Source organism: Coregonus clupeaformis, chromosome 19 (genome assembly GCF_020615455.1).
Source record: "Coregonus clupeaformis isolate EN_2021a chromosome 19, ASM2061545v1, whole genome shotgun sequence".
Taxonomy (NCBI): domain Eukaryota; kingdom Metazoa; phylum Chordata; class Actinopteri; order Salmoniformes; family Salmonidae; genus Coregonus; species Coregonus clupeaformis.
This window is the reverse complement of record NC_059210.1, coordinates 13,790,204-13,815,990: the sequence shown is the minus strand read 5'-3', so window position 1 is coordinate 13,815,990 and position 25,787 is coordinate 13,790,204. Positions and strand designations below refer to the sequence as shown.

Sequence of the window (25,787 nt, the reverse complement as noted above, 5' to 3'; positions counted from 1 at the left end):
CCTGGACATGTACTGGCTTAAGCAGGGGACACGTCTGGCACTGCAGGATTTGAGTCCCTGGCGGCGTAGTGTGTTACTGATGGTAGGCTTTGTTACTTTGGTCCCAGCTCTCTGCAGGTCATTCACTAGGTCCCCCCGTGTGGTTCTGGAATTTTTGCTCACCGTTCTTGTGATCATTTTGACCCCACGGGGTGAGATCTTGCGTGGAGCCCCAGATCGAGGGAGATTATCAGTGGTCTTGTATGTCTTCCATTTCCTAATAATTGCTCCCACAGTTGATTTCTTCAAACCAAGCTGCTTACCTATTGCAGATTCAGTCTTCCCAGCCTGGTGCAGGTCTACAATTTTGTTTCTGGTGTCCTTTGACAGCTCTTTGGTCTTGGCCATAGTGGAGTTTGGAGTGTGACTGTTTGAGGTTGTGGACAGGTGTCTTTTATACTGATAACAAGTTCAAACAGGTGCCATTAATACAGGTAACGAGTGGAGGACAGAGGAGCCTCTTAAAGAAGAAGTTACAGGTCTGTGAGAGCCAGAAATCTTGCTTGTTTGTAGGTGACCAAATAATTATTTTCCACCATAATTTGCAAATAAATTCATAAAAAATCCTACAATGTGATTTTCTGGATTTTTCTTTCTCAATTTGTCTGTCATAGTTGACGTGTACCTATGATGAAAATTACAGGCCTCTCTCATCTTTTTAAGTGGGAGAACTTGCATAATTGGTGGCTGACTAAATACTTTTTTTCCCCCACTGTATATATATATATATATCCCTTCAGATCTACAGTTTCCAGGACATGCTGGTGGTTGAGAACCCCAATCTGGTCAGCAAGATCGTGATTGGCCAGAGTTACCAGGGACGCCCCCTGAATGTTCTCAAGGTAAGTTCCTGACGACAGTGGTCGTGTTTTTATCTGCTATGGCCTTGTCATTTTACTAGTACTCTTTACAAGTGAAATATAGATCTAAAAGTCAGTGAAGGTATAGTTTTTGCCTAATCCCAGACGAGCCCCCATTTTTTGGTACATGTTACATGTTAAATGTGTATCAAGTTTACAGTATTTGAGTATTGTAGTAGGTGTTCTGTACACCCCCTTTCTTCTCTCTTTTCTAGTTCAGTACTGGTGGAACCAACAAACCTGGTATCTGGCTTGACACAGGAATCCATTCCAGGGAATGGGTCACTCAGGCTAGCGGCACCTGGTTCGCCAAGAAGGTGCATCAGTGTTTTCTCCCCCACAGTCTTTAAACCTTTTCCCTCTCGTCATTTACACGTGTCTCACTTTCACTTTGACTAACTTTCTATGGGCTGTCATGATTTAAGGTTTATCATAGAATTTTTCTGTTTCCATATCCAGATTGTGACCGACTACGGACGTGACGCCACCCTCACCGCCATCCTGGACAAGATGGACATCTTCCTGGAGATTGTGACCAACCCCGACGGCTACTACTACACCCACAATAGTGTGAGTCTCTCATCACAATAGAAAATGTCCTTACATTTCTAGGTTGATCACACATTTTGATTACAATGTCATCTCCGTATTTCAATTGTCCTCCTCTTTTCTCAAGATCAAAGGGCACATATTAGACTAGGGAGTTGAATACAACAGCCACGCTCATCCTCTTTGATTACTAACTACAAGTTACATATGTGTGCATGATCTGAATCTCTAATACCAAATATAATCTATCTAATCTTGCTTTCACTGTGTTTCAGTGTTGTATCCTGTTTTGTCATTTGACTTCGCTCTGACATCATCAACTGCTTCTCACAGCTATGCACTAGACAAAACCAAACAAACCATGATTCACGATGACCGTTTATGTTCCACAGAACCGTATGTGGCGTAAGACCAGGAAGCCCAACCCTGGCTCTTCCTGTGTTGGAACTGACCCCAACAGGAACTGGGATGCTGGTTTCGGAGGTATACTTTTCCTTGTCACTTGAATGTTGCAAAACACTTTATATTCAAATACAATAGATTCAGAGGTCACAAATTGAATACCAAATCTAAAGTTTTTGTCAAATAAAATGGTATTTCCTTCCCCTTGGTGAGATAGTATTTTACTGTGGAAAATGTGCATTGTTGTTGTTGTTTAGTTGGGCACAAATATTTTTTTACGATTTTGTCTCCTCTTTGGTCTTTGGTAGAGCCCGGCTCCAGTGGCAGTCCCTGCTCTGAGACTTACCGCGGACCCGAGGCTCACTCTGAGTCTGAGGTCAAGTCCATCGTGGACTTTGTAAAGTCTCACGGCAACCTGAAGGCCTTTGTGTCCATCCATTCCTACTCCCAGATGCTCCTCTACCCCTACGGTTACACCAAGACCCCCTGCAAGGACCAGAGTGAACTGGTCAGTCCAGCATCCATCAACTAGTTGTCTTTGACATGTCTAGTAACAACTTGTGGCATCTGTTCCACTAGGGAGTGCCCAGCCTGCATTCTTTACCATATGTGGCCTCACCGGAGGATGGGTGACGCCAGCATGGTACTTTTACATGACTATTATTATCTTCTCACAGCACGACCTGGCCATGAAGGCTATCACTGACCTGGCTTCCCTGTACGGAACCTCCTACAGATACGGCAGTATCATCAACACCATCTGTAAGTGTCAAACACCGGCTAAACCTTTTCACTGCTTTAATGGCTCCCATCCCATGCCATTCCAATGTGGTCCAGCATGTTCTGTCAACATGAGCACACCCCATCTGTATAATATAACCAAAGTCATTACAATATTCTTAGCTTAGGGTTTGTATACTCGTACATACTCCGTGAAATAAATACAGAAACGATTGTCTATTCTCTTCTTTCTTGTCATTTTCAGACCAGGCTAGTGGTACCACTGTTGACTGGACCTACAACCAGGGCATCAAGTACTCCTACACCTTCGAGCTGAGAGACACCGGTCGCTATGGTTTCATCCTGCCAGCCAATCAGATCCTCCCTAATGCCAAGGAGACTTGGCTGGCTCTGATGGCCATCATGGAGCACACCAAGGACAACACCAACTAGAGGGGTCACCATGACAATCTACTGGACGCTGTGGATCCACTAAGGCTGTTTACAGGCCACAAACAGAGCAATAAAATTAAACTGTTATACCTGATTTTGTCTTCTATTTCATTTTACTTGATGTGACGTCGAAATTAAGCAAAGAGAAAGGTTGTTATGGTTGAAGGTCTTAACATAGTCATTATAATGTATTACAATAAAAAAGAACACTAGTCCATAGAGAGTACAGCATTCAATTTCAAAATTTGACACTTTTTAAAGTAAGGATAACAACTGTATTTTGTATTCTTCATATTCCCAATTCAATGAACTGCTACTGGACAACTTAGTGATTCCAACAATGAAAAATGTAAAGTTAATATGTTGTATAATTGTGGGTCGCATAAGTTGTTTATGTGTATCTGTCACATAGGGTGCCCATGCCAGAAAATTGGCTATGGTCTTCCCAATGAAAATAAGCATCCTTTGGGTGTGGGAAATATGGACGTGGCAAATATTTATAGGGAGTGATGTGACATATAAAGCGGTTTTGGTGTCTCTCTATCTCTAAGGCTTGTGGCCTTTCAAATACCTAAAGAGGTACAGCAGGGTTGCCCAGGTCATGTGCTTTAGAAGGGTAATTGGTGTGATTAACCCATTGGAAACCCATTTCACCTAGTTGAATGTACATGTATGGTGGTTTGTATTAGTTCGCTTGTTAGATAAACTGCAAATAATCTGTGACAGATGTATGTCTTTAAAGGAGACATGTCGGACATGTGGGATGCTGTTTGATGTAAGTCTTAAATCTGTGTTTACACAGGCAGACCAATTCTGATCTTTTGCCCAATTATGGGCAAAATAACTGGTCTCATTGATGAAAATACCAATTATGAGTGGGAAAAGATCTGAATTGGGCTGCCTGTGTAAACGCAGCCTTTGTTGACTTATTCCTCATCACCTTATTTTGTTTCATGTGAGCATACAGTATATGCTCAAATAGACTCTCTGACTCAGTTCTCAAAAAGGGTTGCGGCAACCCTTTGGGTCATAACGTTTACAGTGTAGAGATACAAACACTGGAACGGGAGGATAAAAACTAGAAAATCTGGTCTGTCCATTTTTATTCAACTTCTGAGAATCTGCTCCACAAATACACACCATCAGTGTTACATCAGAGTCAGTGTGGGAAACAGAACAGAAGGAGAAAACACCTGAAGAAGAAAACATCAACTTACTAACCAAGGTCAAAAGTGCTGGGCAGGGTGTGTGACTCTGACTGGCTTTACTGTATTAGGTACGATGAAGGGGCTGCTCATCTTTGCTGCGCTGTCTGTGGCCGTTATCGGCAAGGAAACCTTTGAGGGGTGAGTGATCATCAAACAGTACTGAAAAGAAAGCACTTTGTGACAACTGCTGATGTAAAAAGGGCTTTATAAATACATTTGATTGATTGACTGGTTGATTTACTGATTAAATGATTGAAACGTGTTTGGTACAGCAGTGGTTGCTGAGCAGAGGGTAATGACATGATTGTCGGAAATTGATTAAACACCCTTTCTCTTTTTATAAGATTCTCCCATCTCTTTATTAGAATTATTAGGGAATTCTCCCATCTCTTTATTAGAATTATTAGGGAATTCTCCCATCTCTTTATTAGAATTATTAGGGACGATAACATCGTTGTAATATCTTTACAGGCACCAGGTGCTTCGTATCACTGGGAAGGATACATTCCAGCACTCTCTCCTGAAGGAAATGGCTGAGATGGAACATCTCCAGGTTGGGCATGATAACAGTGATCATCCTATGAGATAATGTGATTAATGTACTTCTTATAAATAAATACGAATTTCAGAGGAAAACAATCATAGAACAGAACAGACTCCCTCATACTGTATAATGCATATTCAGTCAATTTTCTATTTTCCCTTGTGTTCACCTGCATGTTCCTTTCCTCCTTTCTCTCTCCTCCCTCCTCCATCCTCTCTCCTCCCTTCTCTCTCCTCCCTGCTCTCTCCTTCCTCATCTCCCCTCTCTTATGTCCCAGCTGGATGTGTGGATGGAGCCCACTGACCTCTCCACTCCTGTGGACATCAGAGTTCCCTTCACCAGCCTGCAGACTGTCAAGGCCTTCCTGGAGACTGAAGACATCCCGTACTCCGTTATGATCAAGGACCTGCAGGTAAAGTAGGACACCTTTCTCATCTGGGGAGGAAAGAGAGCTCATCTGCCTCTCTTCAGTCATTATTATTCTTAAAGTAATACGTGGACAGACTATGGTGCCACCAAAGTTATCCCCCTGAGATCTAATCATCCTTGAAAGAACCAAGGAGAGCGATCAGCAAAATGAAACCTTTTGCCCCTTGTCTCTCAGGTTATGTTGGACAAGGAGAAGGAGCAGAGGCTGATTGCTGCACGAGCCGCTGAGCCCAGAACCACAGATGACTACAACTACAGCAACTACCACAGCGGGGACGAGGTTAGTACCCAATAACACAGTCAGGACAGCCTGTTCTTCCTTAGCAGCTATTATAACGTCTGCCATAACACTGTCACAACAATGATATCAGGCCTGTTTTAAAACTCCAGTCCTCAGAGCTCTTTTGTTCAAATGAAAGATTATTTCTCTCTCACTCTCTCTCTCTATCTCTTTCTCTCTCGCTCTCTCTCTCTCCAGATCTACAGTTTCCAGGACATGCTGGTGGCTGAGAACCCCAACCTGGTCAGCAAGATCGTGATTGGTCAGAGCTATGAGGGCCGCCCTCTGAATGTGCTCAAAGTAAGTAATCCGTTTTCAATACTTTTTTGGTGTTTTAAGATTATCATGGATTTTCTTTGCAACTGAAAAAGTTAATACTCCCCTTCTCTCTCACATAGTTTAGCACTGGTGGCACCAACCGTCGTGGCATCTGGATTAACACTGGAATCCACTCCAGAGAATGGATCACTCAGGCTAGTGGCACCTGGTTCGCCAAGAAGGTGATCATTTTCTAGTCTCGTTCCTTCCAGTCAGAGCCCCTGGGTTGGATTTCCCACATGCTCATGAGTCACAATGCAAACTCCAGTTTGCTGCTAAGAATAGCAAATATAGTGTAATGAAGGCTATAGGGTCATTGCAATATATTTGTTATGAAGGCTAGGGGGTCATTAGAGTATATTTGCTATGCTTAAAAGCAAACTGGAGTTTGGCTTGTAACTCATGTAGAGGAATCCAACCCCAGGGCTCATAAGTGCCTCATGAAGGGAGTTAAGTCTCTTTGTATCCATCTTGGGCAATTCCGCTTCTGAATACCCATGGGGACGTTCCTACTCCCACAGGTTGCTACATTGGTGTCAAAAGTGGCGCTCCCATGAGCCCAGGTATTCTCTGTTCAGTATGATAATGTGCATAGATCTTTCTGTTTCAATGACCACCAGATTGTGACTGACTACGGACGTGACGCCACACTCACTGCCATTCTGGACAACATGGATATCTTCCTGGAGATTGTGACCAACCCAGATGGCTACTACTACACCCACAATACTGTGAGTTCCTAACATCAGAAATGGGTCTTTATTATTACTAAGCCATCCACTAATCCTCTGTAATGGCAGATCTGATGCTTCATTCATTCATTCCGTGTCAGCTAGAGTGAATGCGCATGGAGTCTTACCAAACCATTGAATATGTTGACCTTGCATGTTCCACAGAACCGTATGTGGCGTAAGAGCAGGAAGCCCAACCCTGGCTCTTCCTGTGATGGAACTGACCTCAACAGGAACTGGGATGCTGGTTTTGGAAGTAAGCTATGTCTTCTATCGGCTTCTTGAACGATGCTCAACACATTCTGTTTAAAATTGCATAAACTGTCCACGAAAAAGTTTGTCTTACTACAGCCTTTCCCAAACCCGGTCCTGGGGACCCCAAGGGGTGCAATTTAGTTTTTTGCCCTAGCACTACACAACTGATTCAAATTATCAACTCATCATCAAGCTTTGATTATTTGAAACAGTTGTGTAGTGTTCGGGCAAAAAAACTAAATGTGCACCCCTTGGGGTCCCCAGGATGCTGCCTTATTTAATTGTCAGGATTAAATACGTTGTTGTGTTTTTTTGTTGTTGAGAAAATGATCTCCTCCCCTATGGTGACTTACAGTTTCAAAGGAAGTGTGTCAATGTTGTGGTTGGACTGTCCCTGGCGTGATGTTGGTTGTATTCCACTCTGTTTCCCTAGCCGCCGGCTCTAGCAGTAACCCATGCGATCAGACTTACCGCGGGCCCAAGGCTCACTCGGAGTCTGAGGTCAAGTCCATCGTGGACTTTGTCAAGTCTCATGGCAACCTGAAGGCCTTCATCGACATCCACAGCTACTCCCAGAGGATCATGTACCCCTATGGCTACACTGCAACCCCCTGCAAGGACCAGAGAGAACTGGTGAGTCTGGCAGAGACAGTCTTCCTACCTTCCCTTGACCGTTAGCCATGTCTCAGTCATTTGTCTTTTGTTTGTGAGGCAATAATGCACTTTATATCATCAAACAGGGTACAACTGGTTTTGCTTAAGGCCTTTGACAGGTCAATTCAAGGTCAAGCTCAGTATACACAAAAAGGAAACGTTTTGCCATCGAACATGACCTTAAATTGTCAAAAGCTGTACAGGTCTCTTGACGTTATTTTACATTTCACCCACAGCACGACCTGGCTAGGAAGGCCATCACTGACCTGGCTACCCTGTATGGAACCTCCTACAGATACGGCAGCGTTATGACCACCATATGTAAGTGACAGGCCACTCACTTTCACAAAAAATACATGAAAGGCTACTTCTTAGGCTCAATACAGCCACAACAAGGTCTAATACAGGAACAACGTATACAAATAATGTGCTTATCTTCCATTAGACCGAGCCAGTGGCATCACTATTGACTGGTCCTACAACCAAGGCATCAAATACTCCTACACCTTCGAGCTGAGAGACACTGGTCGCTATGGTTTCATCCTGCCAGCCAATCAGATCCTTCCTACAGCCAAGGAGGCTTGGCTGGCTCTGATGGCCATCATGGAGCACACCAAGGACAACACCAACTAGAGGGGTCACCATGACATCTACAATTGTGTATATTTATATATATATATCTCTATGATACGATCATGTGAACGCCTGTGTAAAACAAAGTTATGCTTGTCTGTACTGTTGTAGATATTCAGTATCTAGCTCAAGCTGATGATACCATGAAGTCCACAAGAGTGCACTAGAAATCATGTCAGTAAAATGGACCAATTAATGAATACGTGAGACCTTCGGTCTTCTGTTGTCTAGTTCATTTAATTCACGTTTTCAAACACTACGTGACATAAAAAAGGCTCAACAAAATGACCAGTTCGCATCAGAATATACATTGTGCGTTTTATTTAATATAAAAAAACTAAACTGAGATCAACCAGTTTAATGGATGGAGCGTAATGGACAGAGCTAATGTGTTTATTGTCAGGAGTTGAAATGACAGGCTTCTTGCATCTGGTTCACACACACAAACAGGCCAGACTTCAGCCTCAGAAAGGTATTGCACTCCTCAAAAGCCCACTTTTTACAGTAAATGCACTTTTTAAAAAGACCCTGCAATTTATCTTCACCTCAAAAATAGCCAACAAAGAAAATACAACAAAGTTTACAACATCATAAAGGACAAATACTGTTTCACATTTTCACGTGAATCGGACGTATCAAGGTGCTCCTCTTGGGGTAACCATGACTACCATCCCATAATGCCCTCCTCCACCATGATGATGCTTCATCATAGGCTGCATGACATATGCCTTCACCAAATCTTATGAGAACACACACACAAACATGTAGTGCTTCTGAGCCTCTCACTTCATATTACATGTGGTCCTCTGTAGCTCAGCTGGTAGAGCACGGCGCTTGTAACGCCAGGGTAGTGGGTTCGATTCCCGGGACCATCCATACACAAACATTTATGCACGCATGACTGTAAGTTGCTTTGGATAAAAGCGTCTGCTAAATGGCATATTATTATATTATCCCAATTTTCCAAAGGCTGTTCCCCTTAGACAGAGAAAACATATCACATCAAAAATAGCACATCTTCTTTCACCGTTTAAAATAGAGAACGCACCACGTACCAAATAATTAGCGTTTCCATATGTATACTTTTGTACAAAGGCATTTAGATGATCTGTGATACATAATACATGATCCTTATAGCGTTCTATTAATATTTTCTGAGAAGGCCCTGCACAACAATCATCACTTCTGGTTATTTGGAACGTACAACAAAGCATATGGGACATAATTTTTGTACCGTGGTACCAAGTCAAATGACCTTAAGTTAATGAGGGTTGATGAAGGAGATCGACAAGATCAATGACTGGAATGGCTGATTGCTAAAAACCAATGACAGACATCACACGCAGATAGACAGAGCCAGAGCGTGAACGGAACACAAGTAATTTTAGGAAAGCAACATCTGCGAGGTAACGATAATTGAGAGCAAAGCAAATCCATAAATTCTCACCTTACGATCACTAATGACATTTTTTATATTCATTGAGCAACAAATTCAAATCAACACACCAATTCCTATTATCCTACAATAAAGCAGAGCCTTTTTACAGGCCCAAAGGCATAAGGCAGAGCTGCACAACTCTGGTCCTCGAGGACCTAATTACACCAGGGAGACTTGGGCCCTTGAGAACTAGAGTTGGGCACCCCTGGGGGGGGGGGGGGGCATAGTTGGGGGTTTGGTGGGTGCCCCTTTTACAGAAGGGCACATGGGTGGTGGTAGTGAAATAAGTAGACTTTATTTGGGTTAAGGCTGAGGGTTATTTCCACGGTCGGCTGCTCTGGGATCTGGCGGTTTCAGAGCCGGCCAGAGAGGATGTGCGTACACTGCGAGCGCTGGACGCTTTGGACTGGGCACTGCTGGTGGACATGCGGCTGCTGAGACGGCCTGGAAAACACACACACAGAACATAGAGACAGTCACACATCTATCAAAAATAACAGTAAGCTTTCAGAAAATCATTCTCTATGTCATTTCCAAGGGTGGCCAACAATTGGAGCTAATGGGGTGTTTAGGGCTGGAACAAAAGCCTACACACCCCAACAGGGCTGGCTCCAGGCATAACTGGTCGCTTAGGAATTGTAGAATACTTGGTTATGCATCATACAGCAGTTTCTCTTGTTATGTCAGTCACTAAATTAGCCATGTCAGCTAACAATTTTTTGATTGGTAGTTAGTCTAGCCAGCGATCTAAACTTGTAGCAATAATGGCCAAATACAGACCGGGCACGCAGGGCACGAGCCAAGGGCCCTGACCTCCAGGGGCCCCCCATTGATTTTGTTAGTCATTCTCACTCATATACCATATTACAAGGCATAAGTCATGGCAAAATGTGTAGAATTGCAGGAAATTAGCTGTAAAACGTACATTTCTCAAATCTTGCTTAGGACTCCCAAAACACTAGAGCCATCCCAGCTGTTGACTTTTTCTACATGTTATCACCATCTACTGGTAGGTTGTTGTTACTGCCCAATGCAACAGATCAGGGAGTGACGCTTTCCTGTTGGAGTCAGTTCGCTGTTAGTGTGGCCTTCCCATTGGAGTCGAAATGGTCTTTGCTGTGAGCCTGTTAGCTGTTAAATGTGCCTTACTGTTGGTGTCCGAGGGAACGAGCATCTCCTCCAAGTGTGCCTGGATGTTGGCCATGTCGTCTGAGGTGAACCTCCACTTCCTGTCGGCTGGCATGAACACCTGTCTGTGGGTGTAGCGCTTCCTGCCTGCTGTCGCCGTGGGAGACGGGAGGCACGACACCGGGATGGTGCCTGTTGTCATCCCCTCTGGAAACTTCTGAGCAATCACCTTCAGGCCTGGGGGGGTGATAGTCAGTGAGTTTAACATTGCTTTAAATGGGAGTGTGATATTGCACTGATTCCAAAGCTTCCACTTGAGCTATTAATTGCCCACAATACATAATCAACTGACCTCCAGATAGCATGAAGAGGTTCTCGAAGCCCCGCTCACACATGGCGGTGGCTGCCTGGGCAGCCACCCTCTCATCCTCATCATATACGATTATGATCTTACCCAAAACGTTTTTCTACATAGGGTCAAGATTAAGGGGATCACAGTACAACAGTGAAGCAAGCAAATGAATATTCAAACCTGTACAGTATATGGATATTTTACTAGTGTGTATAGACCCATTTCAGATTGCCTGATAATGTGAGTTATGGAACAATAATACAGTGTTATTTGTTTTGGTGGAAGGATACATAATCCAGCACCTCCTTGGTGTAGGGATTCATTGTTCTTGAGAGGGTTGCGATGGGGTAACTGTATGCTGAGGATTTTTTTTGGAGATGTCACAAATATGTACAGTATTACATTGGGGTGAAAATAATTCCATTAAATTATATTTCTAGAGTCAGAATTCTATGTCTGGAATTCTATTTCTATGGTCAGAATTCTATTAATTGTACTTCTATGGTCTCCCTACCGCTGATGATGTGACACTGGTCGTACTGCTCTCTGTCCCTGACGTCCAGCAGCAGGTAGGGGCAGTCTGGGTAGGGTCCGTCTGGAAGCCGAGGGCTGGACACAGTTGTCAGAGTCACTGTCTTCTGACCGTTCTTATCCAGGTCCAGCTCTCCCACTCCGCTTATTACACTGTAGTGAGAGTTCAAAGTGACAGGTTATACAGAAAAAGTGTCCCTGACCCGTGTATGTGAAAAAACGCCAAATCTTCCAACTCAAAATATTGTGAGAATTGTATAACTTTCATTTTATAATGTCTGTGACATTGCAATCATTAGTTACAGTATTCCAAATGGAACTGAGCTCAACTCTGTGGAATGCCAACTCTGTCACCTTCGCCAGGCTGTGGAGGTTTAGCTTGCCGTTGTACTGCCCTACTCCCCCCAAGTGAAGGTGATCTAATGCCCTGCTTTTAGGGAGGCCCCAGCTTGGGCCCCCGCTGAGGCGATAGAGTTACAGTATTCTGTTCTAGTGAGGGGGCAAGGAGCTTGGGCCCCAGGGAAAAGGCTGCTACACAATGAAGGTGTGGCAGGGTTGTCAGGGGGAGAAAACTCTGCTGGGATATTCAGATAGATGTGTGGGTTGAATGCTGAGAGGGATAGAGTTACAGCTATGCCTGGGGTTATGGGTTGTGGTTATGTATGTTGTGGTTATGTATGTTGTGGTTATGTATGTTGTGGTTATGTATGTTGTGGTTATGTATGTTGTGGTTATGTATGTTGTGGTTGTGGTTATGTATGTTGTGGTTATGGGTTGTGGTTATGTATGTGGGCTTATAGTTGTGCAAGTGTGAGCGAGACTATGCATCAGTGGAGGTCATATTGAGAACAGGTGTGTGAGTCGTTGTTGGGGAAAATGGAAAATCCTGGTGTGTGTGTGATGCTGTTCAAAGTGGGGTGCTGAGCGTTACCTTTGAAGCGTGGACCTGGGGGAGTAGCCAGCGTCCCCCGCGTCATTGTTGTTGTCGATGAACTGAGCGGGCGTGGGCAGGGGGGAACTGTTGGTCTGCTCAGACAGACGCTCCATGTCGGCTTCAGGTGGAAATAAAGCATAGAGATGTTCCTGTACAGTTAAAGTACTGCCTCAATGTTCATTAAAACCAACTGCAAGGCACCCGACCGCAAGGCACTACAGAGAGTAGTGCGTAAGGCCCAGTACATCACTGGGGCCGTGCTTCCTGCCATCCAGGACCTCTATAGCAGGCGGTGTCCGAGGAAGCCCCAAAAATGGTCAAAGACTACAGCCACCCAAGCCATTGACTGTTCTCTCTGCTACCGCATGGCAAGCGGTACCAGTGCACCAAGTCTGGAACCAACAGGACCCTGAACAGCTTCTATCCCCAAATAAGACTGCTAAATAGCTAATCAAATGGCTACCCGCTGCTGCTGCTACTGTCTATTATCTATCCTGTTGCCTAGTGACTTTACCCCTACCTATATGTACTGTACATAGCTACCTCAATTACTTCATATCCCTGCACATCGACTCAGTACTGGTGTCACTATTTCCATTTTATATCTTTAACTCTGCATGGTTGAAAAAGGTCCCGTAAGTAAGCATTCACTGCTAATTTACGCCGGTTGTTTACGAATAACATTTTGATTTGACTGACAGAGCAGATGGGAATTCTCTGTTAATTTAAATGTAAACTGGGGCTCCAGATCAAATCGATAATGGTGCAAAACATAAATAGTGCCCTATTTGTCAAAGACCAAATCTTCTTACCTTCCAGCCTTGGTGTTTCGCCATCACTCATACTTTCGTTTAGGTCCGAAACTGATGCTACCTGAATTACCTGATGAAAAAAATTATAAGATCAACAAGTGATTGAATAACATGTAGGCTAATTCCACAAAGCAGATGCAACTGAGAATAAAGAACATACAAGTATGTCTTTGCCATCACTGACCTAATAATATGTTTAACTCACCAACTGTGCAAATGTTGTAACTTTAAGCCTTTTGAAGAGTTCATCCTTTCTGTACCTGTAATCTAATCAAACAGATTATCAGTTTCTCTCAAAATAGTGAGAGAACAAAAGACATGGAGAAACCCTGAGGATTTTCTCTTACAACTACAAGTACCAAGTCAATTTCTACAGACACCAGTCAATCTCAGGCCCCTCACCAGTCAATCTCACCTTGGTCATGCATGTCAGCCCTTTGCTCATCCTCCCCCTGTCCCAACATATCACTAAATCTCAACTCTACTGTGTCCATCTCCATAACGTTACTGCTCTGGGAGAGATGGTAAGACACCTGTGCTCAATACTGGCTGCTCAGCCCTCTTTTAACATTGGCACTCAGAGTGACCCAAGGTGTGACCTGACTATCACACCATCCTCTCTCTCTGTCAAAAGCCCCTGTTGGCACCCGCACAATGTAGCCTAATACCTCCTACATCAGCCCTGACAGAGACATTATTGTGAACAACAACACAAACGCCCACTGCCGAACGAAGGAATCAGTGTTGCTTATCCCTGAGAAATCGGAAAAGCCAGAAACAAAATGGCCACAGCAGACAAAGTCCTTATTCACTCAGGTAGCCCCGGTCCCCATGTTGTAAAATATCAGTAGGACAGGGCTTCTCCGGTTTACCCCTGGAAGTGCATGAACTGAAACACCAATCAGAACCTGATAAGTCGACCACAACTGTTCTTCAAGACAGAAAATGCTTAGTTGCACCCCCCCCCTCCCCAACTCAAGTAGCCCAACACTGTCCACTGTTCCTTGTTTAAGTAAAAGGGACAAAATGCAGGTACACCTGTTGAATAACAACTCTCAAGGGACCCACTGGACAAAGACATCATTTCAACATCTAGTTTTGATTTACATTTGATTGAGTTGTCAACCAACTTGAATTAAACGTAAAATTAACAAAACATTTCACCATGTCATTGGATTTAGGTTAAAAGTTGGCTGTAAAAAATGACTTTTTGCAAATCCAATCAGTTTCCCACATTGAGTCAACATCATCGCATTGAATTATTTTGTTGAAATTATGTGGAAACACAAACAGTTTTTGCCCAGTGGGGAGTTGAGTGATGAAGAGTGTGGGCGGACTGGAGCGCTGACTACGTCGAGTCGCTGTCAGTCGATACTTGTAAAAATGTAAAATCTTAAACCCCTACAGTGTACCTATGTTTGTTTTGTGTAAAGTCAGGCCTTCCTTTGTTTGCTGAAATGCATACTTTTTAATACAACTTTTGTGAAATACAACCACCGACAGCTCCAACGTTTCCGTTGCTCTAAAAATGGCACCAAAACTTTGGATAAAAAAGTATGGATTTCAGCAAACTAAGAAAGGCCAGACTTTACACAGGACAAACATAGGTACAAGGTAATATTTTTTATGTTTACAAGTATCGACTGACAGCGACTCGATGTAGTGGGAACTCCAGTACGCCCACACTTGTTGACACTCAAGAGTTGAGATTTCTTAACTGCCCTGACCCAATCTCAGACGTCTGTAATAAAATGCAACTTACTTTTCTTTATCTCCTCAAGCCTCTCCACATACTTCGTCAGGCTGCATCCTATAAATGACAACAGGTTTCACAACATTGACGATAAGCAAAGATTCTAAACTCAGCAAAAAAAGAAACGTCCCTTTTTCAGGACCCTCTTCAAAGATAATTTGTAAAAATCCAAATAACTTCACAGATCTTCATTGTAAAGGGTTTAAACACTGTTTCCCATGCTTGTTCAATGAACCATGAACAATTAATGAACATGCACCTGTGGAACGGTCATTAAGACACTAACAGCTTACAGACGGTAGGCAATTAAGGTCACAGTTATGAAAACTTAGGACACTAAAGAGGCCTTTTGACTGACTCTGAAAAACACCAAAAGAAAGATGCCCAGGGTCCCTGCTCATCTGCGTGAACGGGCCTTAGGCATGCTGCAAGGAGGCATGAGGACTGCAGATGTGGCCAGGGCAATAAATTGCAATGTCCGTACTGTGAGACGCCTAAACAGCGCTACAGGGAGACAGGACGGCCAGCTGATTGTCCTCGCAGTGGCAGACCACATGTAACAACACCTGCACAGGATCGGTACATCCGAACATCACACTTGTGGGACAGGTACAGGATGGCAACAACAACTGCCCGAGTTACACCAGGAACGCACAATCCGTCCATCAGTGCTCAGACTGTCCGCAATAGGCTGAGAGAGGCTGGACTGAGGGCTTGTAGGCCTGTTGTAAGGCAGGTCCTCACCAGACATCACCGGCAACAAAGTCACCTATGGGCACAAACCCACCGTTGCTGGACGGGACTGGCAAAAAGTGCTCTTCACTGACGAGTCGCGGTTTTGTCTCACCAGGGGTGATGGTCGGATTCGCGTTTATCGTCGAAGGAATGAGAATTACACCTAGGCCTGTACTCTGGAGCGGGATCGATTTGGAGGTGGAGGGTCCGTCATGGTCAGGGGCGGTGTGTCACAGCATCATCGGACTGAGCTTGTTGTCATTGCAGGCAATCTCAACGCTGTGCGTTACAGGGAAGACATCCTCCTCCCTCATGTGGTACCCTTCCTGCAGGCTCATCCTGACATGACCCTCCAGCATGACAATGCCTCCAGCCATACTGCTCATTCTGTGCGTGATTTCCTGCAAGACAGGAAGGTCAGTGTTCTGCCATGGCCAGCGAAGAGCCCGGATCTCAATCCCATTGAGCACGTCTGGGACCTGTTGTATCGGAGGGTGAGGGCTAGGGCCATTCCCCCCCAGAAATGTCCAGGAACTTGCAGGTGCCTTGGTGGAAGATCAAATCTGGTGCAGTCCATGAGGAGGAGATGCACTGCAGTACTTAATGCAGCTGGTGGCCACACCATATACTGACTGTTACTTTTGACCCCCCCCTTTGTTCAGGGACACATTTTTCAATTTATGTTAGTCACATGTCTGTGGAACTTGTTCCGTTTATGTCTCAGTTGTTGAATCTTATGTTCATACAAATATTTACACATGTTAAGTTTGCTGAAAATAAACACAGTTGACAGTGAGAGGACGTTTCTTTTTTTGCTAAATTTATATACATCAATACAATATACTGATAAATATGTCAATAAATATGATGCATTGCTGAGTCATTTGGCACTGGTAGCCAAGGCTATAACACTTGAATAACCTGAGTTGTGGAATAATACCTGTGTCCAGCCTTGTCCTCACATGTTGATATTTGGGGTTCTGAGGTATTCTCCTTTTCATGTACTGTGAGATTGGGAATACACAAAAAAACGGTGATTTGCTGTGCTGTCATGGTAGCTACTTCCTTTTTTACCAAGCTGTAGAAAACATTAGGCACATTACATTACCCATGGAGATCACTGGAGAAATCCTGCATAAAGGCCTAGCTAACTCTAGTTAGCAATGTCTGCCACTGGACAAAGCAGTCCTCTACTACAGCAGCTGAACTGTTCTGTCATAGTCATAACAAAGATTCCTTGTTTTATCTGTGGTCAAACCCTTCCATGTTTAGTACATGTTTATGAAGGGTGTCTGTCAAGTCAACAAAGCAAACGACCTAACGTTAGCTAATTAAAAATACACGTTTAGGAAGTCTAACATGCTAACGTTAGCTAGCTAATTTGATGACTGAAGATCTAGCTAGCTATGATAGCAAAAATAGTTATGTAACATTTTCCTCAATCAACTACTGTAGCTAGCTAATATCGTTACACACAACAGAAGGGGTTAACGTTACTGCGCAACAGAAACACTGCTGGCTTGACAATGTCTTGATAGCTAACAGTACCATTGCCACACACCAACCTGGGCTGTTAAATGTAAAACTCTCTAAAACGTGGACGATAAATAATCGTGTTAGCTAGCTAGCTATATTTACCTCCGTGTTGCCGATGCTGCTCTTGGTCGACATATTTTCAAACGGAATACAGAATAACCAAACACAAAGTTCCAAGTTTAACAAACTTGGCGCTGATTGAGCCGAGAGCGATCATTACCCAATCAATGACGCTGTTTTAACCATGTAGGTTTCTACCGTTCCATAGTTTGATGTAGTTGCTTAGCAGCAGAATACGCTTAGCTCCTCCCCGGTTCTTTCTTTTTCTTGCGGCTGTTGGCCTTGTAGATGTGCGGCATTTCTCTCCTAAATCTAGAGTTGCTAGTTCTTATTATAGCTCTTGCTAGTAGCAATTAATTAACAACAACTTCACTCATATTTAACTGATTTAACCCAGGCTTCTGCGGTATGGATTAACGTTAACCGAACGAGCCAAACTAGTGTCTGTATTTTGATAAAAAATTAGCTGATCAGCGTATCCGCACTCGACTAGCAAAGTCTGACGAAGTGGGTGTGCTCTCTGTTTTGTAATTTGACAGACAGATGGAAGTCATGAGTTGGTTGCACCAACTTTCCCCGCTAATCTTTCAAAAAGCAAATGCACCGCAAATTTAAGGATTATCGAAATCAATGCATTAAATGGCATCAGTTATGGTAAATGTGCTGTTTACTTTGGGATTATATCGGTGGCGCGAGCTAACTAAAGCTTGACTGCCCTTCGGATAAGCATGCTAGCTAGTTAGCTAAATTAGCTGAACGGTAGTTAGCTAATAGGATTTAGCTAGCTAGCTAGTTTCTCATCTTGGTTGTTAGATAGACAGTATTGTCATGTCATCAACCGACAGCCGAGTTTATCCAGAGCTTTAATGTGAAATTACTCAAAAAAGTGACTTGCAGTAGCTAATTAATTTGGCAAACATTTAGAAAGAACACTGATTGTCTGTAATGCATAGAAAATTCATTGACAAGAAGTGAAGTCACATTCAAAAGTAGTTTCCCTAAACCTATAGCATGCAAACTCAACCTAACTTGTACATTTAGCTAACACAATTTTAGTGGTATGGTATTCAATGTTTTCTCATCTTTGGTATGACAGCCATACCTGACCCTGTGGTGAACTCCGTCATTGCAGGAGGACCCCACCCTCGAGCGACACTTCAAGGGCCACAAAGATGCTGTCACCTGTTCAGACTTCAATTCCAACCACAAACAGCTGGGTATATATCCACAATACACCACAAATTCATATTGGATCATATTAGCCTACTACCCAAGCTGTTTCTGCTCCCTTGCCAACTCCTTATCCAATTATCATGTTTGGCTTCACAATGAAAGCAATGAGTTGGCAAGAGCACAAACAGATCTGGGACCAGGCTAGTTTTAACAATCTGGAAATGTATATAATTCATTCTCATCTCATCATGTTCATTGTGTCTCCATCCATGTTCCTCTCAGCATCAGGGTCTGCAGATAAGACCCTGATGATTTGGAATCTGAACCCTAAGGCCAGGGCGTTCCGGTTTGTTGGACACAAAGATGTCATCACAGGGATCCAGTTCTCCCCTGCAGGAGATCTGGTCGTCTCTGCGTCCCGGGACAAGACTGTACGGCTGTGGACGCCCAGCATGTGAGTGAAGAGAAAACCACCTGATATCCCGGGGATCGAACTCACTATCCTGGCGTTGCAAGAGCCATGTTCTACCAACTGAGCTACAGAGAACCACACCCGCACCTGGCTTTAGACGACACATTCATGCAGTCTCTGGCAGTTGTCATTAAGATCACAACACCCTTCAGCTAGTGCCTAGACTATCCAACTTCATTGACATTTGAACAACCTGAGATATTGTATTCTGGAGCTAGCCTACCTAACTTTAATGTCTCCTCGCACAACATTGAACATTACCTGCTAGATTCACCTTAGTGCATTGCTGTTAGATGTTTGTTACCCACGTTTCCCTCTCTGAGCACCTGTCTCTTTCTTTCCTGTGTTTTTCAGTAAAGGAGAGTCGATGGTGTTCAAAGCCCACACGGCTACAGTACGCAGTGTCAACTTTTCTCACGACGGCCAGAGGCTGGTGACGGCGTCGGACGACAAGTCTGTCAAGGTGTGGAGTGTCCACAGACAACGTTTTGTCTACTCACTCAACCAGCACACCAACTGGGTCCGCTGCGCCAGGTACTGAACCAACAACTGTGTGTATGTGTGCGTGTTTGTGGTTGGTTTACACCATAAAGTAGGGCTGTAACGATTCACCGATATGCATCGGTCCCCAGTTCAAGATATGAGTGAGCGCATCGGTCTGTGGGATCCCAAACCGATCTAAATGTAGCAAGCATCGGTCAGAAAATCGATTCAAACGTTACAAATTTCCGGTTCACTAAAATGTTTTAAAATACTTTATTATTTTGTGACAACTGTGTCCTCTCCTTCAGTATTGAACTAAGCATGCAATTATGTTGACAGTATTGATTTACAAGTCATTTTGCATGCCGAACAACCCCAAGCAATATCAGGAGCCTAGTCAAATTGCGCGCTGAGTGCAGCTTCGCACGCTGACCAACGGCCTATTCCTGATCTGGCACATCTGCACGTCACCTTCAGCATTCAAAAGTTTGTAAAATGGCTTTAGATGTTTATTTAGTCACATGCACAGGGTCGCAAATGTAGTTGCAGTGTACAGTGAAATTCTTAAGCTCCGAGCTCCAACATTGGTGAGAATTAAACAATAAAAAAGTAATAATATAGGAAGTCCGGGGGAGCAGGTGGGGGGACAGGGGGAGCAGGTAGTTGACTAGTGGTGGCTATTCAGCATCCTGATGGTCTGGGGGTATAAGCTGTTGGCCAGTCTGTTAGTTTTAGCCATGATACTCCTGTACTGCCCACGTCTGAGTCATGGAAGTCCAGGCCGTGGCTTAGGTGGCTGAGGACCCTTTATTAGTTGAGTGACAACCAAGGTATTTTTTATCAAATGCGCTGCTGAAAGTTGTGTTTTACCCTAATAAAAGTAGCCTAAGGTACCGGTGGGGAGACAACTCTCATCTGACTATAGGTAGGCTAAATGCTGACCGGGTCTTACATTAGATATTATTTTGATTGTTCAGATTCACAATCAGCAATAGTTTTGGTAGTTTTGCTTGAAACAATCAGTATATATGGTCATTTTTAGATGGGTAAAGTTGAAGCGGGAGAAAAAGAGAGGCTCACTCGGAGTCCATCAACTTCCAAATGGTCTAAACCATTTGGTTACGAGATGGATGAAATCCAAGTTGTGCTATACTGTATATTCATTGACTATGTCATAGCAATTTTTTAAAAGATAAATATTGATAGCTCTAACACTTTTAATCTGCAAAAATGCAAAATGCAATGCAAAATGCAAAAATGACAAATGGTGGCGATTTCAGATCAAAAGTATGTGGGGAGGGGGGGGTGATGTGGCCACACTGGGATTGTTGTGTGTTGTGACAAGGTATGGGTGGTATACAGAAGATAGCCCTATTTGGTAAAAGACCAAGTCCATATTATGGCAAGAACAGCTCAAATAAGCAAAGAGAAATGACAGTCCATCATTACTTTCAGACATGAAGGCCATTACAAGCTATGAAGGACAAATACTGGAGTTTTTGTGCAGGTACATCCAACTAGCTCAAAAATAATATTGCAATATTGTCAACGATACGATATATCGTCAAAAATAATATCTGTATCAATATGTAACTGTATCAATATTATTTTTCTGGTCAAAAAAATAAAAAAAAGATCACTACTGCGGCCGAAGATTGTGTTTGTATTTTGTCATTCAGGTTTTCACCTGACGGCCGTCTGATTGCATCCTGTGGTGACGACCGCACAGTGCGACTGTGGGACACCTCCACCAAACAGTGCATCAACTGCTTCACAGACTATGGAGGGTAAGAAAGATACTTATTTTTATATATTTATTGTTTATTTTCTGTGTGTATTTGATTAAGGCTATACAAAACCTGTCATTGTTTTTTCATTTGCACATTTGGCATTTGTAATAAAATAAAGTCAGATCATGTCCACGGGGGGGACAGTATGAAAAGTAAAAAAATAATGTATGCACTCACTAACTGTAAGTCGCTCTGGATAAGAGCGTCTGCTAAATGACTAAAATGTAAATGTAATGTTGATGTGACATTATGAATGTCTGTAAGGGGGAGGGGGGTTTAACCAGTGTGAAGGTTTTTCAACATGACCGCTAGGTGGTGCTGTTGTATTACATTTTTTAATGTTTGGACCCACCTGAGATGATTGACTCCTTTGATAAGTAGTACCCTATTCCCTCCACCTTCCTAGATCAGCAACATTTGTAGACTTCAACACCAGTGGCACCTGTATAGCATCCTCAGGAGCAGACAACACACTGAAGATCTGGGACATACGGACAAACAAACTGCTCCAGCATTACCAAGGTAACAAGCTTTTAAAAGGCTTAAGAATTCTACTGAATGAAAGCCTGGTTGCCAGATCTTTTTCTATTTTAGCCAGCCTGAGTGTACTGTATTAGAAACACACCTGGCAACTAAGCTTACTATATTAGAGAGCCCAGGTTGGATTTCTGCACACCTAAACCTCGGTCTTTGGTATCAGTCCACAGTGCGGGGATCAATTGCTTTTCCTTCCACCCATCTGGTAACTACCTGATCAGTGGCTCCAGTGACAGCACAGTGAAGATCCTGGACCTCCTGGAGGGACGCCTCATCTACACCCTCCACGGACACAAGGTAACGCTTAGGCCACATTTAGGACCACGCTAAGGCTGTTCTTTATGCTACAGTATGTGGACATCCCCATCTGAAAAGAACAGGAAGGCCCGCACACTGTTTATGCTCCCAATTCACTGCTTTATTCACTACGTTTCGATCCGAAACGGATCTTCGTCAGGTCAAACAGACTGAGTGCTCACATCCCAAAATATACCCATTTCATCTCACATGACCATTACGCACATGATGCATGGTGGGTGTGGAAACCATTCAATTCACTTTTGCGCATAGTCAATCATAATTAATCACAGAGGTACATATGGTCATATGGGTCCAAGTTAAAAACCTAGGCAACAGTAAAAAAAAGAAGAAAAAAAAAGAGATTACGTTGGAAACTGTTGGAATATCTATTTGTAAGTCGCTCTGGATAAGAGCGTCTGCTAAATGACGTAAATGTAATGTAAATGAATACCTGCCCATATGACCATTACGTGCAGGAGGCGCGGTGGCCATAGATATAATTACAGTGACCTATTTTTTTTTTTAACTACTTGTGTATCTCTAATAATTTGATATCAATGATTCAATACAGTGCCTTTGAAAAGTATTCAGACCCCTTGACTTTTTACACATTTTGTTACATTAAAGCCTTATTCTAAAATTTATGAAATAGTTTTTTCCCATCATCAATCAACACACAATACCCCATAATGACAAAGCCAAAACAGGTTTTTATAAATTTTTGCCAATGTATTACAAATAAAAAACGGAAATATCACATTTACGTAAGTATTCAGACCCTTTACTCAGTACTTTGTTGAAGCACCTTTGGCAGCGATTACAGCATCAAGTCTTTTTGGGTATGACGCTACAAGCTTGGCACACCTGTATTTGGGGAGTTTCTCCCATTCTTCTCAGCAGATCCTCTCAAGCTCTGTCAGGTTGGATGGGGAGCGTCGCTGCACAGCTATTTTCAGGTCTCTCCAGAGATGTTTGATCGGGTTCAAGTCCGGGCTCTTGCTGGGCCACTCAAGGACATTCGGAGACTTGTCCCGAAGCCACTCCTGCGTTGTCTTAGCTGTGTGCTTAGGGTCATTGTCCTGTTGGAAGGTGAACCTTCGCCCCAGTCTGAGGTCCTGAGCGCTCTGAAGCAGGTTTTCATCAAGTATCTCTCTGTACTTTGCTCCGTTCATCTTTCCCTCGATCCTGACTAGTCTCCCAGTCCCTGTCGCTGAAAAACATCCCCACAGCATGACGCTGTCACCACCATGCTTCACTGTAGGGATGGTGCCAGGTTTCCTCCAGACGTGACGCTTGGCATTCAGGCCAGAGAGTTCAATCTCGGTTTCATCAGACCAGAGAATCTTGTTTATCATGGTCCGAGAGTCCTTTAGGTGCCTTTTGGCCAACTCCAAGCGGGCTGTCATGTGCCTTTTACTGAGGAGTGGCTTCCGTCTGGCCAATCTACCATAAAGGCCTGAATGGTGGAGTGCCGCAGAGACGGTTGTCCTTCTGGAAGTTTCTCCCATCTCCACAGAGGAACTCTGGAGCTCTGTCAGTGACCATCTGGTTCTTGGTCACCTCTCTGACCAAGGCCCTTCTCCCCCGATTGCTCAGTTTGGCCGGTTGGCCAGCTCTAGGAAGAGTCTTGGTGGTTCTCAAACTTCTTCCATTTAAGAATGATGGAGGCCGCTGTGTTCTTGGGGACCTTCAATGCTGCAGAAATTTTTCGGTACCCTTCCCCAGATCTGTGCCTCGACACAATCCTGTCTCGGAGCTCTACGGACAATTTTCAATGTCTGAAAACCTGTTTTCGCTTTGTCATTATGGGGTATTGTGTGTAGATGAGGATTATTTATTTAATCCATTTTAGAATAAGGCTGTAATGTAACAATGTGGAAAAAGTAGAGCTGATGTTGTGATGAGCCTCCATGAAATGCGCAGCCACAGGGTTTCTCTGGTCAAGGGTCCTGATATTACTCCTGTGTTCTGCTATCCTTGTTATCAACGCTCGTTTTGTTTTACATACATAGCATAGACCACAAAAACACTTGATCAGGTATACCACATTTTTTGTGGAACACGTAATGATGCCCTATATACTCCTTTATGACCATATGTACCTCTGATTTAATTATGATTGACTATGCGTAAAAGTGAATGAAATTGTTTCCACACCCACCATGCGTCATGTGCGTAATGATCATGTGAGATGAAATGTGTATATTTTGGGATGTGAGCACTGTCTGTTTGACCTGACGAACATCCATTTTGGATCGAAACGTAGTCAGTGAATTGGGAGCATAAACAGTGTGCAGGCCTTCCTGTTCTTCACATGTATTCTTTGTTAGCCCAAAACCTACATTTTTAAGGATGTGCGTATGACCACAAACTTTTCTATAGACATACCCATCTGAACCATAGAAATAGAATTGCTAGTTTAGTAGTAGTAATTCAAATTCTATGATATGAACATTTGTGGGAAGCAATGAGCTATCATGGTCTCTGGTCGATTTTCTTACATTGTAGTATCTGTGATTTGAAGTGGTCTAGTTTCTGTTTGATTTTGTTGTTGTTTTGACTCTTAGGGTCCTGTCCTGACTGTGGCCTTCTCCAGGGGAGGAGACCTCTTTGCCTCAGGGGGTTGTGATGCTCAGGTGGGTGGACTAATTGTGTGTTCATGATATGAAGGGAAGCAGATGGCTGCCTACCTGTAACCTGGGTCATGTTCAGTAGGGCACACTAGCAAAATAATCTACATAAAGTCAAAATCTGATCAGTGTTCTTATTGAAGAAATGCAGGTAGTAGATCTCTGTATGCTCCCATCTTATTTGCAATGATGAGCTGGTGCCCTGCCGTAATGGCTCACATCTATCAACATTTACATGTGTCATTTAACAGAGCGATTTACAGGAACAATCAGGGTTAAGTGCCTTGCTCAAGGGCACATGGACAGAGTTTTCGGATCCAACGACCTTCCAACGCTCTTAACCGCTAGGCTACCTACCGCCCCCAGGTTCTGATGTGGAAGACCAACTTTGATGCGTTTGACTACCGGGAGGTCCTGAGCAGACACAGCCAGCGGGTCACCCCCAACCCCCCTCCTCACCTGACAGACATCTACCCCCGAGGACCACACCTCCACTCTTCCCAGTCTGGGGCCATAGAGGTCAGAGGGCAACACAGACATAACAACATGAATAAACACAATCATCTTCTCACTGACTTCACATTTTATTCTAGTTATTTAGCAGATGTTCTTATCCAGAGTCACTCAGATACTAGAAGTGCATTTGACTATATCAGGGCGTATAATTAACACCTGCCAAATGCGGGTACATTTTGGTATTGGCGGGTAAGTTGGTCGACTGTACCAGCCACCTATTCTGTGGGGGGAAAAATGGCTGTTTGATTTTTTTCATCTACCTGCCACAGTGGCTAATGGACCGAAAAGTTAGTTTCAGGCCCTGCTAAATGCACTAATATCGAAAATACATGTGTAAATTCGAGGTAGGGCAGAATAGTTGGACCATGGATTCAATTAAGACTTGTTATAAGCATCCACAACATCATGTTAGCTCCTACAATGTAAAATGCATATTCCTATAAATGCTTCCATAATGCATTGCGTACAGGTGGTGTTTGTATTCCTAATGCTTTACACCATTGTGTGACCATTGCTCTCCTCCTCCCTCCCC

The 25,787-nt window shown here is 43.6% G+C and overlaps 4 protein-coding genes across 5 annotated transcripts in view; 3 read left to right on the top strand and 1 right to left on the bottom strand.

The window, feature by feature from the left end:
- cpa5 (carboxypeptidase A5) overlaps positions 1 to 3,117 on the top strand; it is a 22,572-nt gene extending 19,455 nt beyond the window's left edge. The window contains exons 5-11 of the mRNA XM_041837040.1: positions 780 to 881; positions 1,115 to 1,216; positions 1,359 to 1,469; positions 1,841 to 1,931; positions 2,159 to 2,358; positions 2,528 to 2,612; positions 2,836 to 3,117. Of these exons, the coding sequence (XP_041692974.1) occupies positions 780 to 881; positions 1,115 to 1,216; positions 1,359 to 1,469; positions 1,841 to 1,931; positions 2,159 to 2,358; positions 2,528 to 2,612; positions 2,836 to 3,023 (879 nt within the window). The 3' untranslated portion in view covers positions 3,024 to 3,117. The remainder of the gene's footprint in view (positions 1 to 779; positions 882 to 1,114; positions 1,217 to 1,358; positions 1,470 to 1,840; positions 1,932 to 2,158; positions 2,359 to 2,527; positions 2,613 to 2,835) is intronic.
- A 1,091-nt stretch (positions 3,118 to 4,208) lies between these two features.
- On the top strand, positions 4,209 to 8,945 carry LOC121531673 (carboxypeptidase A1-like). The gene is made up of 11 exons (XM_041837041.1): positions 4,209 to 4,369; positions 4,703 to 4,784; positions 5,053 to 5,187; positions 5,380 to 5,484; positions 5,683 to 5,784; positions 5,883 to 5,984; positions 6,423 to 6,533; positions 6,699 to 6,789; positions 7,222 to 7,421; positions 7,679 to 7,763; positions 7,888 to 8,945. The coding sequence occupies exons 1-11, from the start codon at positions 4,305 to 4,307 to the stop codon at positions 8,073 to 8,075; spliced, it is 1,266 nt and encodes a 421-aa protein (XP_041692975.1). The 5' UTR covers positions 4,209 to 4,304; the 3' UTR covers positions 8,076 to 8,945.
- A 776-nt stretch (positions 8,946 to 9,721) lies between these two features.
- On the bottom strand, positions 9,722 to 17,591 carry cep41 (centrosomal protein 41). The gene is made up of 11 exons (XM_041837042.2): positions 17,397 to 17,591; positions 16,699 to 16,762; positions 15,033 to 15,080; positions 13,476 to 13,537; positions 13,271 to 13,340; positions 12,456 to 12,576; positions 11,508 to 11,677; positions 11,284 to 11,351; positions 10,994 to 11,108; positions 10,663 to 10,878; positions 9,722 to 9,957 (listed from the first exon to the last, which is right to left on the bottom strand). Exons 1-11 carry the CDS (start codon positions 17,427 to 17,429, stop codon positions 9,830 to 9,832), a joined length of 1,095 nt encoding a protein of 364 aa, XP_041692976.1. The 5' UTR covers positions 17,430 to 17,591; the 3' UTR covers positions 9,722 to 9,829.
- Positions 17,592 to 17,872: 281 nt separating this feature from the next.
- Positions 17,873 to 25,787, top strand: part of poc1b (POC1 centriolar protein B) — a 67,014-nt gene continuing 59,099 nt past the window's right edge. The window contains exons 1-9 of one of the 2 annotated variants that reach the window (XM_041837038.2): positions 17,873 to 18,008; positions 18,451 to 18,571; positions 18,810 to 18,981; positions 19,354 to 19,533; positions 21,162 to 21,269; positions 21,679 to 21,794; positions 21,973 to 22,106; positions 24,677 to 24,745; positions 25,106 to 25,258. In XM_041837038.2, coding sequence (XP_041692972.1) covers positions 18,836 to 18,981; positions 19,354 to 19,533; positions 21,162 to 21,269; positions 21,679 to 21,794; positions 21,973 to 22,106; positions 24,677 to 24,745; positions 25,106 to 25,258 — 906 coding nt within the window. In that variant the 5' untranslated portion in view covers positions 17,873 to 18,008; positions 18,451 to 18,571; positions 18,810 to 18,835. The remainder of the gene's footprint in view (positions 18,009 to 18,450; positions 18,572 to 18,809; positions 18,982 to 19,353; positions 19,534 to 21,161; positions 21,270 to 21,678; positions 21,795 to 21,972; positions 22,107 to 24,676; positions 24,746 to 25,105; positions 25,259 to 25,787) is intronic. The other variant, XM_041837037.2, reaches the window with a different exon arrangement.

What these genes read in the sequence shown, in the direction of transcription:
- LOC121531673 (XM_041837041.1), top strand. Translation starts at nt 4,305, where the DNA reads ATGAAGGGGCTGCTCATCTTTGCTGCGCTGTCTGTGGCCGTTATCGGC. An exon ending in GGCAAGGAAACCTTTGAGGG is followed by an intron (nt 4,370 to 4,702) that starts GTGAGTGATCAT and finishes ATATCTTTACAG; the next exon opens with GCACCAGGTGCTTCGTATCA. An exon ending in ACTACTACACCCACAATACT is followed by an intron (nt 6,534 to 6,698) that starts GTGAGTTCCTAA and finishes CATGTTCCACAG; the next exon opens with AACCGTATGTGGCGTAAGAG.
- cep41 (XM_041837042.2), bottom strand. Translation starts at nt 17,429, where the DNA reads ATGTCGACCAAGAGCAGCATCGGCAACACGGAG. An exon ending in CCAGTGTCACATCATCAGCG is followed by an intron (nt 11,352 to 11,507) that starts GTAGGGAGACCA and finishes AAAAATCCTCAG; the next exon opens with CATACAGTTACCCCATCGCA. An exon ending in CCTCTTCATGCTATCTGGAG is followed by an intron (nt 10,879 to 10,993) that starts GTCAGTTGATTA and finishes TCACCCCCCCAG; the next exon opens with GCCTGAAGGTGATTGCTCAG.